General features: G+C 45.9%; 1 protein-coding gene across 5 annotated transcripts in view; it reads left to right on the forward strand.

The window, feature by feature from the left end:
* Positions 1–12,340, forward strand: part of ARSK (arylsulfatase family member K) — a 251,854-nt gene that overhangs the window by 180,599 nt on the left and 58,915 nt on the right. For 4 of the 5 annotated variants that reach the window (XR_010247578.1, XM_063964034.1, XM_063964035.1 and 1 more), the window contains 2 exons: positions 1,846–2,070; positions 4,305–4,532. Coding sequence is in view for 4 of the 5 variants with exons in the window: in XM_063964034.1 (XP_063820104.1) it covers positions 1,846–2,070; positions 4,305–4,532 (453 nt within the window). In the remaining variant the exon portion in view is untranslated. Of the gene's footprint in view, positions 1–1,845; positions 2,071–4,304; positions 4,533–7,516; positions 7,575–12,340 lie in introns of those variants that run through there. The other variant, XM_063964036.1, reaches the window with a different exon arrangement.

Genomic DNA, 12,340 nt, shown 5'->3' on the forward strand with positions numbered 1-12,340 from the left:
GCAGCTGCACTGCCTGCACCTATGGTAGCTCTGCCCTTGTATATAACACATGTAACTGTGACAGGGAAGGTGGTCCCTCTCAGCTCGGGTGTGGTATAGCACACAGACAGTTAAAAGACAGTCATTAGGTAGACACCATATGGTCGACATTCAAAAGTCCGACAGGGTCATAAGTCAGACACACAAAAAAATTATTATTATTTTTGTGTGTTTTTAAACATTTTTATCCCAAATTTGTTGAAATTCGTCCCCTTGCTGGCTCGCTACGCTCGTCACACTCGCCACGCTTTGGGCTTGGTGTCTCACTCCGCTCCACTCGCCACAACTTTGGTAAAAGGTAATAGTTTGTGACATGGATAGTAAATGAGGCAAAAGTTGTTAAAAAAAACAGAGAAAAAAAAAATTGTGTCCGATTTTTAACTGACTTTGGACCCGGTCTGACTTTTGACTCGACCATATGGTGTCTACCTAATGACTGTTTATCTATAGACTGGAACCCCTCAGCTATAGGCCATAGCAGCTGCACTCCCTGCACCTATGGTAGCTATGCCCCTGTTTCTGTAGCTGAATAGTGTACCATACAGTTCTTAATAGTCTTGGTGAGACTGACCAGTATACAGTAGTACTGGCTGTGGAGTGTATGTTCATGCTACTGGGAATACACTGCCCAGTGGCTGAACTCTGTACTGCATTCCTTTACAGTCTTCCAGGCTTCTGTCAGGGGTTTATTTACTAAAGGACGTTTTTCATCGATTTGAGACCCCTAAGAGTCTGAAGAACATCATTTGCTGAGCAAGTATAGTCTAACTCATTGTAAAATAATTTCAGTGTTTAAATTAAGTTTGGCATCCAAACCACAAGCCCACGTCTGCAGTCCCTCTGCATATATGGCATGAGTCCCAGACTCTGCTTATCATTGTCTCAGTATCACAGTCTTTGTTTAAGTTACAGCTTTGAGTATAGAGATTGATGCAACAATCCCACATATATTTAATTTTTTTCTTTAAATAACAAATTAGGTGCCTAATTCAGACCTGATTACTGTGCTGCAAATTTGCAGAGGTCCGCAATCAGATAGTCGACACCCAGGGAGAGTGAAAACCCGCCCCGTGCAAGTGTGCGAATACATGTGTACACCGTGCGGAAACTTCGCCAGGCAGCGAACAGTTGCAAATCTGTTCGCTACTCACTCACCATCAAATGATTTTTCCAGTCTGTACATAACCCAGGACTTACTCCTACAGTGCGCTACAAACAGGCTGATCGGGGCCGGAGCTGGCGTCACACACACTCCAGAAAAAGCTTGGGAACACCTGCATTTTTCCAGACACTCCCAGAAAACGTCCAGTTACAACCCACAAATGTCCTCTTCCTGTCAATCACCTTACAAATGCCTAGCGTTCAAAATTTTTGCACCATCCTGTCACTGTTTGGTGGCTCGCCAGCACATTGTGGTGCATATGCATGCGCAGTCATTCGATAATCTGCCACTGTGTGATTTTGCACAACAGTGACCAGGTCTGAATCGGGCCCTAAGCATACATCTGCAGGGCAAACAAATATCGCTGTCAGGCATTTACATAGTCTATGCAGGCTCACATCTCTTAGCCTGTCATTTAATGACATAATACACACCTTCAGGATGTCACATAACCGCTGGCATAGCGACCGCCGGGATGCTGGGCGCATACCGCCCAACACAGGGCAGAATCGTAGTAACAGTGCATGGATAGCATATTATTCTAAATGATAAATATGAGTTAAATAGCTAAATACAACATACAGTAGTTCTAAGTCTCAATGAATTAATGAACGAAACAAGTTTCTGATTGTCTTCTTTTTCAGGTGAGATCATTTCAGCACTCACTGACACTGGACTTTTAAATTCTACGTATGTGTTGTTCACATCAGACCATGGAGAACTTGCTATGGAACATAGACAGTTTTACAAGATGAGCATGTACGAAGGAAGCTCCCACATTCCACTTCTAATAATGGGACCCAATATAAAACCTGGGCAAAGAATATCAAATATTGTCTCTCTGGTGGACCTTTACCCCACCATGCTTGGTAAGTTGTGTTAAATAAAAAGCTGCCAAATAGGTCCTACTCAGCGGCGGCTCCTACTTACATTTAGTAGGGGGGCAGCCGCTACCCTCGTGCCCAGAGAGGAGAGGAGACAGCCTGTCCGAGTACCTGCACATTGGATCTGCACATACGCAGACACTGCGGTGCGACTGCGCATGTGCAAACCCCTGGCTTCTATGGATTGCACCGAGTGCAGACCATAGAAGCCGGATTGGGTTGCATGACAGGCAGGGAGTGGCTTCCTACAGGAAGCCAGCTCTCTGATTATCGTAGCCTGGTCTGACAGTCCCAGAGGGAGAAAACACCTCCCAATGGCACTGCCTTGTGTGTCTGTGACTGACATGTAGGACTTCCAGTAAAAGTCACTAACAGCCAGAGTGAAGCCAGTGCAGTCACAGACTGCATCTGGCTTCACTGACACTGAGCTGGGTGGCGGACTTCACCTGGGGGGGCTGCAGTTCTGCAGCCAGAGGCATAGCGTGGAGACATGGCACCTGGAGCAGGGTATTGTCACGGTGCCCCCTCCTCTCACCACCACCACCGCACATTAAATATATATATTTATATATTCCCAAACATATAGGCACAGACATACATAAACACACATATACACACAGATATATACACAGACATATACACAGATATACACATACATACATAAACACGCACATATACACACAGACATGCATAAACACATTGGCGTATCTATAATGTGTGCAGTGTGTGTGAGGCACACGGGCTTCCAGGGTCCTGGGGGGCCCACCCCGCACACACTGCACCCATTTGTTTAATACTTACCTCTCTGGAGTCCCCCGTCGGAGCCATCCCTTCTCAGCAGCGTAATAGAGTTTGAACACTAGGGGGAACAAACTCTATTGCGCTTGCTGAAAACTCCGGAAAGATGGCACGGCGGCCATTTTTCCGGAGTTTGGCGCATGCGCATTAGCAAAATCTTTGGGAAAATGTCCGCCGCGCCGTGTTCCCGGAGGTTTGCGCATGCGCAATAGAGTCTATTCTCAGACTCTATTGTGCTGCGGAGAGGGATGGCACCACCGGGGGACCCAGGAGAGGTAAGTATTAAAATACCTGTTCATCAGTCAGAGAGGAGGGGGCTCCTGAAGCAGAAGGCTGCACACGGGCCTCCTCCTCTCTTAAAACGCCCCTGCATAAACACACACATATACTCACACATACTGTATACAAAGAAATATACACATAAACACAGTTACAGAAGGTGCAAATCAGTGGAGGTTTTGTATCTTTTTGGTAGTTCTGTGCTCAATTTTCACAAGTGTCTTTAGATCGTCCCCTAAACTGTATAGGTTTCAGGAGCAATGTGGCAGCCGCCAGTGCATGCAGTGAGGGTGTTTCTTGCGAAGTAAGGCGTGGGCACATTGGTGTGCTAGTGTTAAAGAGAAAAGTAAAATCTACATTTAATTTTGCTGGACTAGACTGTTGAAATGAGAGAAAGGGGAGAAGTGCATTTCTATGTGTACTTTGCCAATGTATAACAAAGATTCTAGCACACAAAAGATTATGTTTAATGATAGCAGCTCCAATGTTCCCTCTATCTAATGGTTCATTTAAACTTTATGTGGTTAAACCAAGCGGTATTTTAGCATAATGCCTAATAATGTTTTATTTAGTGGTAGAGTTGGTTGGACTATTGAAGTGATATTTACTGTTTTCAATTTTTTCACCTCTCCACTTATCCCTCACACAAGAGCTTCTAGTTTGTGGATGTATTTCCCAAGAGCAAAATGTATGTACACTGGGCGGACCATCAATGGGTGCCAAACCGAGGTGTATTGTACTCCGCACTGCAGACACTGTTAATGATCGTCAGCATGTCCAGAAAAATGGCTTCATCCATCTCAACTGTGATTTGAGTCTGGACTTAATATTGATATATAATTGCATACCTCCCAACATGACCCTCTCCAGGAGGGACACAATGCTCTGCTCCTGGACTTCCCTCTTAATGTATGCTTGCCATCACCTGTGCTGAAACACCTTTCTTATCCATTAACCTGTTCAACACAGGTGCAGACAAGCATACACTAAGAGAAAAGTCCAGGAGCAGAGCATTGTGTCCCTCCTGGAGAGGGTCATGTTGGGAGGTATGTAATTGTTATATAGTGTTTCAATTTGAATTCAGTACAATTGGTCATGGTAAAATCACTTTTTTTATGATTTGTCTTCTCTCTCTGTTTTAGAAATTGCTGGAGTTTCCATTCCTCAAAACATAAGCGGCTTCTCTCTAATGCCATTATTAAGCCCAGTGTCAGAGAATGATATATTCCCAGGCTCTGACATGCATCCAAACTGGGCACTGAGTCAGTTTCATGGATCCGATGCAAATGCCTCAACCTACATGCTAAGAGAAAATGACTGGAAGTACATTGCATACGCAGATGGTGATTCAGTTCCTCCACAGCTGTTTGGTAGGTTGATTCCTCTGGGTATTAAGTGTATGAAATGATTTTGTTTGTTTCCCTATATATACCACTGGTTATGTAAGATTAATATTTCTGTAACTAAGAAGGAACACAAAACCCTAAACAGCTGATTTTAAATAAAATAATATTGTTGTTATGGCAGATTAAGAGGACAGTGAGCAATAAATAAATGGTGTGCAGTAATACGTCCCTGCCATGCAATTCCAATGAATAGTAACAACTGTGGCCCAACATTTGGACTCATTGGGGGTCATTCCGAGTTGTTCGCTAGCTGCTTTCGGTCCCTGTGCAGCGATTAGGCAAGAAATTGGCAATTCTGCGCATGCGTATGCGGCGCAATGCGCACGCTTGACGTACTTTCACAACGGCCGTTGCAGTTTCACACAAGTTATAGCGACGCTTTTCAATCGCGCTGCTGGCCGCAGAGTGATTGACAGGAAGTGGGTGTTTCTGGGAGGTAACTGGCCATTTTCGGGGAGTGTGTGTAAAAACGCAGGCATGTCATATACAAACGCAGGCGTGCCTGGGGAAACGCAGGCGTGGCTGGCCGAACGCAGGGCGTGTTCGTGACGTCAAAACAGGAACAAAATAGTCTGCAGTGATCGCAAGCTAGGAGTAGGTCTGGAGCTACTCTGAAGCTGCACAAAAAATTTTTGTAGCCGCTATGCGATCCTTTCGTTCGCACTTCTGCTAAGCTAAGATACGCTCCCAGAGGGCGGCGGCTTAGCGTTTGCACGGCTGATAAAAGCAGCTAGCGAGCGAACAACTCGGAATGAGGGCCATTATCCCAAATTAACACAGGTGATGTAGATCCCATCTCAGCATGAACATGTTTCTTTATGGAAGTGCCTAGGAGAGAAGACTACACTATGGGGGTAATTCCAAGTTGATCGCAGCAGGAATTTTTTTAGCAGTTGGGCAAAACCATGTGCACTGCAGGGGAGGCAGATTTAATATGTGCAGAGAGAGTTAGATTTGGGTGTGGTGTGTTCAATCTGCAATCTAATTTGCAGTGTAAAAATAAAGCAGCCAGTATTTACCCTGCACAGAAATAAAATAACCCACCCAAATCTAACTCTCTCTGCACATGTTACATCTGCCCCACCTGCAGTGCACATGGTTTTGCCCAACTGCTAACAAATTTTCTGCTGCGATCAACTTGGAATTACCCCCTATTGTCCTTCTGCATCAGTTTTGTTGCTATTATTTAGTAGTTTTTGACCCTGAATTAAGATAGTTTTGCACTTTGATGGATTAAGGTCATATCACTTCTTGGGGTAAATTTACTAAGATTCGTATTTTCCCGTTTGAGGTCAAAGTTCAATCACGAATGACATCGAAAGTGTAAATATGCAACTTTTTGAATTGATTACGACTAATTTACTAAGCTGCCGTATTCTGCATTTTCGGTTTTTCCGATGTCTATGTCATTCGTTTTTTTAGGCAGTGTTTTACGTGAGTGACTTGTAAAACACTGCCGACTTTAATACAATGAATCTCGGTCGGATCTGAGAGATCCGTGCAGGGCTTCATTGTGCACCTTGTAAAAAAAATAAAAAATGTTTAAACTTTAAAAAAAAAATTGCGTGGGGTCCCCCCTCCTAAGCCAAACCAGCCTCGGGCTCTTTGAGCCGGCCCTGGTTGCAAAAATATGGGGGGAAAATTGACAGGGGTTCCCCCATATTTAAGCAACCAGCACCGGGCTCTGCGCCTGGTCCTGGTTCCAAAAATACGGGGGACAAAAAGCGTAGGGGTCCCTCGTATTTTTGAAACCAGCACCGGGCTCCACTAGCTGGACAGATAATGCCACAGCCGGGGGTCACTTTTATACAGTGCCTTGCGGCCGTGGCATCAAATATCCAACTAGTCACCCCTGGCCGGGGTACCCTGGGGGAGTGGGGACCCCTTCAATCAAGGGGTCCCCCCCCCAGCCACCCAAGGGCCAGGGGTGAAGCCCGAGGCTGTCCCCCCCATCCATTGGGCTGCGGATGGGGGACTGATAGCCTTTGTTGAAAGTAATGAATATTGTTTTTAGTAGCAGTACTACAAGTCCCAGCAAGCCTCCCCCGCAAGCTGGTACTTGGAGAACCACAAGTACCAGCATGCGGCGGAAAACCGGGCCCGCTGGTACCTGTAGTACTACTACTAAAAAAATACCCCAATAAAGACATTACACACACACCTTGAAAGTATAACTTTAATGCATACATACACACCACCATATACACATACTTACCTTATGTTCACACGAGGGTCGGTCCTCTTCTCCAGTAGAATCCATGGTGTACCTGTTGAAAAAATCCTACTCACCAAATCCAGTGTAGAGGACTCCTCGGATAATCCATTTGTAATCCACGTACTTGTAAAAATAAAAAAACGGGACACCCGACCACGAACTGAAAGGGGACCCATGTTTTCACATGGGACCCCTTTCCCCGAATGCCAGAAACCCCCTCTGACTGATGTCTAAGTGGGTTTCTTCAGCCAATCAGGGAGCGCCACGTTGTGGCACCCTCCTGATCGGCTGTGTGCTCCTGTACTGTCTGACAGGCGGCACACGGCAGTGTTACAATGTAGCGCCTATGCGCTCCATTGTAACCAATGGTGGGAACTTTGAGGTCAGCGGTTGACCGAAAGTGACCTCACCGCTGACTTCCAAAATATTACGAATGCCCTCATCACTGCCGTGATTTTTGCTTAGTAAATTACCGAGATGACACTTTGAAGAAAAAACGGCATCTCGGTCAAAATCGGGACCTTAGTAAATATACCCCCTTGTTTCTATTTGCTCTTGGCTCCTCTTGACTTACTGTGGGAAATATCTTCCTATTACAGTCAGCTGATAGATATCAGTGTAGTATAATGCGCCCACTTTAAGTTCTTTAAGTAAGTTTGTGGTCCTGTCTTATAGCATAATTTAGCTAATGTTGGGCCTATTTTTATTAGAGATGTGTGGTTTGCTTTTCCAGAAATCTGAATCCACTTGAATTTTTGGGGGTCCGAACTGAACCAAAATCCTGAACCGAGTCCCTGTTTGGATCTTCCTGCGGCTTGGAATTTGGATTTTAAATCTGAATTTTGGGTTTTCGATTATAAAAATTACATGATTTTGGCTGGATTTGTCGATTTTTATCAATGATTATCGATTTGTTTATCAATTTTTAACCGAGCAAAAAAAACTAAACCAAACTAAAACACGATGTTGATTTAGAATCAAAACATGGGGGTCCACACATATCTCTAATTTATGTGGAGGCCTGGAGCTGTAGCTCCATCCGCCCTATTGCTAATTTGGCCCTGCAGATGATGACTGTACTTTTGAATGGGATTTTGAATCCCCCTCCATATAGTATGCCCCCCCTTCCTTGCCTTTTCATTAGAGTCGCTGCATCTATGTTACCACACGACCCCCACCCATGTGTTTGTGAAAGCAGTCGTTATCAGCATCATCAATATTTACATCAGCCCTATCCTTGGAGTAAGTCATTCGGATTTCTGCATACGCTTACCACTGAATAGCCTGCAGTTTTGTCATCACGTCTACAGCACATTTAGCCTGCGTGCAAACGCTCCTTTGCCACACATTAACCACCACTAAGTCTCAAGTAGAGATCTGATGGAGATTCGTATGACTCTGAATCACCTGTAATTGTCCTAAAGTTGTGAATATAGGCCATAACGCATGCGTAATTTGATACAAATTGCAAGATCCATTCAAAGGTGGAATTGTGTGCAATTCTGAATTAGGCCCTATATATCCTCTTTAAGAAAATAATGACCTTTCTCATACGTCCTAGAGGATGCTGGGGTCCATTTCATGACCATGGGGTATAGACGGTTCCGCAGGAGCCATGGGCACTTTAAGACTTTTCAAGAGTGTGAACTGGCTCCTCCCTCTATGCTCCTCCTCCAGACCTCAGTTTTAGAAATGTGCCCAGGCAGACTGGATGCACTCCAGAGGAGCTCTACTGAGTTTCTCTGAAAAGACTTATGTTAGGTTTTTTATTTTCAGGGAGAACTGCTGGCAACAGTCTCCCTGCTTCGTGGGACTGAGGGGGCAGAAGTAGGAACCAACTTCCTAAAGAGTTTCATGGCTCTGCTTCTGGCTGACAGGACACCATTAGCTCCTACAGGGAACTGAACGCTAGCCGTGCCTAGATGCTCACTCCCACAGCACACCGTCACCCCCCTCACAGAGCCAGAAGACAGGTGAATGTTAGAAGACAGATCTTCAATCAAGAAAGTGACGGCTAAAGGTACCGCGCGGCTGGCGGGAGCGCAGCGCGCCATGTTGCCCACACATACACAGGCACTGCAGGGTGCAGGGCGCGGGGGGGGAGCGCCCTGGGCAGCATCAAACCTATGGAAACTGGCATAAATAAGGGGCATAAGTTGCTGAGGCACAGTCCTACCCCCCCAGTATAAAAAATGACCTCATAAAAGCTGAGGAGAAACACGCCATTGAAAAGTGGAGCTTCCTCCTCAGTCAGCCAGCACACTGCTCAGCGCCATTTTCTCTCCCTTCTCAGGCTGCAGAGACAGCGCTGGTCCTCCTCCACTACTGAACAAGTATCAGGGTGCAAAACAGGGGGGGCCACAGTGAATTTGGTGCTATAGAATTGTGTGATTAGCATTATAAAAGCGCTGCATCTCAGTGGGCATTTTGTGTTCACAGACATTATGTTACTGGCGCTGGGTTGTGAACTGGCAAATCCTATCTGTGTCCCTCTGACAGATTTTACTGTTGGTTTGTCCCCTATAAGTCCCGGAGTGTCTGTGGTGTGGTTGTGCACGTGTGTGACATGTCTGTGGCAGGGAATCTCTTCCTCTGTGGGAGACATGTTAGAGACACAGAGGTGTAATATGACACCAAGAGCCTGACTTGGTGAAAGGTTACATGATAGTGTGAATCACTACTGAATCTCATACAGAAAACTGAATATAATCTGTTGAAGATGTGATTTTTAATAGTTATGCCTTTCATCCACAGGGACCCCTCTGGGTCACATACAAATTTGCACAAGTAGTACAAACTGATACCGACACGGACTCTGATTCCTGTGTCGACACTAGTGATTCCAGGGGAATAGGTCCTAAGTTAGCAAAAAGCATTCAAAACATGTTTTAGCTTTAAAGGAGGTGTTAGAAGTTACGAAGCCCCCTCTTTTACCACAAGGAGAGGGTTTACTGTAGTAAAGAAGTAATGTAATTTTCCCTCCACCTCAGGAGTTGAACAGTCTCTTGGAGTGAGTCTGATTTAACCTGAAAATAAATTTCAGATTCCTAAAAGGAATTCAGGCAGCTTACCTTTTTCCAAAAGGTGGAGTCACCCTGCATTTTAGAAAGGGCCCTGTCATAAAAGAGAAAAGGTGTTTCTCCCTGCACCTGGAATGGCTTCACTTAAGGAGCCGACAGACCGCAAGTGAGTGAGGTGATCTACTGATGTGGCCAATGGGACACTACTCAGGCCTACCATTGTTTGTGCGTGGGTGAGTAGTGCTATTGAAAAGTGGTCAGAAAACTTGTCATTAGACATACAATAGATGGAGACGAGATACTCATAACATTAGGTCATATCAAAGACGCTGCTGCGTACGTACTAGAAACCATGAAATATATTGGTCGCTTGGGATCAAGAACCGCTACCATGGCAGTATCGGCTCGGAGGGCGTTGTGGATTCGCCAGTGGAATGCTGATGCAGATTCCAAAAGAAATATGGAGGCTCTCCCGTATAAAGGTGAGGCCTTGTTTGGTGATGGGCTGGATGCGTTAGTCACGGCGGCTACCGCAGGTAAGTTGACATTCTTGCCTTCTGCTCCTGCACCAGCAAAAAAGACACATCACTCTCACATGCAGTCCTTTCAGCCCAACAAATACAAAAAGGCCAAAGGTTCCCCCTTCTTTGCAGGTAGGGGAAGGGGAAAAGGAAAGAAGTCCGTAGCGTCTCCAGGATCCCAGGAGCAGAAGTCAACCCCTGCTCCTGCCAAATATGCAGCATGACGCTGGGGCTCCCTTGCGGGAGTCCGCTCGGGTGGGAGCACGTCTGAAACTTTTCAGCTAAATCTTGATTCAGTCTGGCCTGGACCCATGGGTCTCGCAAATAGTGTCCCATGGGTACAAACTAGAGTTTCAAGACGTCCCCCCATGCTAATTTTTTAAATCGACCTTGCCAGCTTCTCTTCCAGGAAGAGAGGCATTAACAACGGCAATTCAAAAATTATGTCAGGATCAGGTCATTGTCCTGGTACCCTTGTCTCAGCAAGGAGAAGGTTTTTATTCAAGCCTCTTCATAGTTCCGAAGCCAGACGGCTCGGTCAGACCAATTTTAAACCTGAAAAATCTGAATCTCTACCTGAAAAGGTTCAAGTTCAAGATGGAATCCCTGAGGGTAGTGATTTCCAGTCTGGAGGAGGGGGACTTCATGGTGTCAGTAGACATAAAGGATGCTTACTTGCGTGTTCCCATTTATCCTCCTCACCAAGCTTATCTGAGATTCGCAGTACAGGATTGCCATTACCAGTTCCAGACGTTGCCGTTCGGACTCTCCACGGCACCGAGTGTATTCACCAAGGTGATGGCGGAGATGATGGTCCTCCTTCTTCAAATAGGAGTCAATATAATTCCTTATCTGGACGATCTCCTGATAAAAGCGAGATCCAGGGAACAGTTGGTGCAGAACATCGCACTCTCCCTGTCAATACTCCAACAACACAGTTGGATCATGAATTTTCCAAAGTCGCAGTTGGAACCGACGACAAGATTGTCCTTTTTAGGGATGATTCTGGACACAGAAGTACGGAGAGCATTTCTTCCAGTGGAAAAGGCTCTGGAAATCCAGAAAATGGTCAAACAAATATTGAAACCAACAAGCGTGTCGATCCATCAATGCATTCGGTTGTTGGGGAAAATGGTAGCGGCCTACGAGGCCATACAGTTTGGCCGATTTCATGCCAGAGTATTCCAGTGGGACCTGTTGGACAAGTGGTCCGGATCCCACCTACACATGCACCGGAAAATAATCCTGTCCCCCAAAGCCAGGATTTCGCTCCAGTGGTGGCTACACAGTTCTCACCTACTAGAGGGATGCAGGTTTGGGATTCACGACTGGCTCCTAATAACCACGGATGCAAGTCTCCGAGGCTGGGGAGCTGTCACACAGGGGGAAAGCTTCCAAGGAAAATGGTCAAGTCAGGAATCCTGCCTTCACACAAACGTTCTGGAATTGAGAGCCATTTACAATGGCCCTCTACAAGCGGTACATCTTCTTCAAGATCATCCCGTGTAGATCCAGTCGGACAATGTAACAGCAGTCGCGTACATAAACAGGCAAGGCGGAACGAAAAGCAGAGCAGCAATGGCAGAGGTGACAAGGATTCTCCTCTGGGCAGAAAGACATGTTAGAGCTCTGTCAGCAATTTTCATTCCGGGAGTGGACAACTGGGAAGCAGACTTCCTCAGCAGACACGATCTCCATCCAGGAGAGTGGGGCCTCCACCAAGAAGTCTTCGCAGAGGTGACAAGTCTTTGGGAAGTTCCTCAAGTAGACATGATGGCATCTCGTCTAAACAAGAAGCTTCCGAGATATTGTTCCAGGTCGAGAGACCCTCAAGCAATAGCAGTGGATGCACTGGTGACCCAGTGGGTGTTTTGGTCGGTATATGTTTTCCCTCCACTTCCACTGAGTCCAAAAGTTCTCAAAATAATAATAAGAACAACAGTTGAGCAATCGTCATTGCTCCAGACTGGCCAAGGAGGGCTTGGTATCCAGATCTTCAGGAGTTGCTCATAGAAG

Source organism: Pseudophryne corroboree, chromosome 1, assembly GCF_028390025.1.
Source record: "Pseudophryne corroboree isolate aPseCor3 chromosome 1, aPseCor3.hap2, whole genome shotgun sequence".
Lineage (NCBI taxonomy): Eukaryota > Metazoa > Chordata > Amphibia > Anura > Myobatrachidae > Pseudophryne > Pseudophryne corroboree.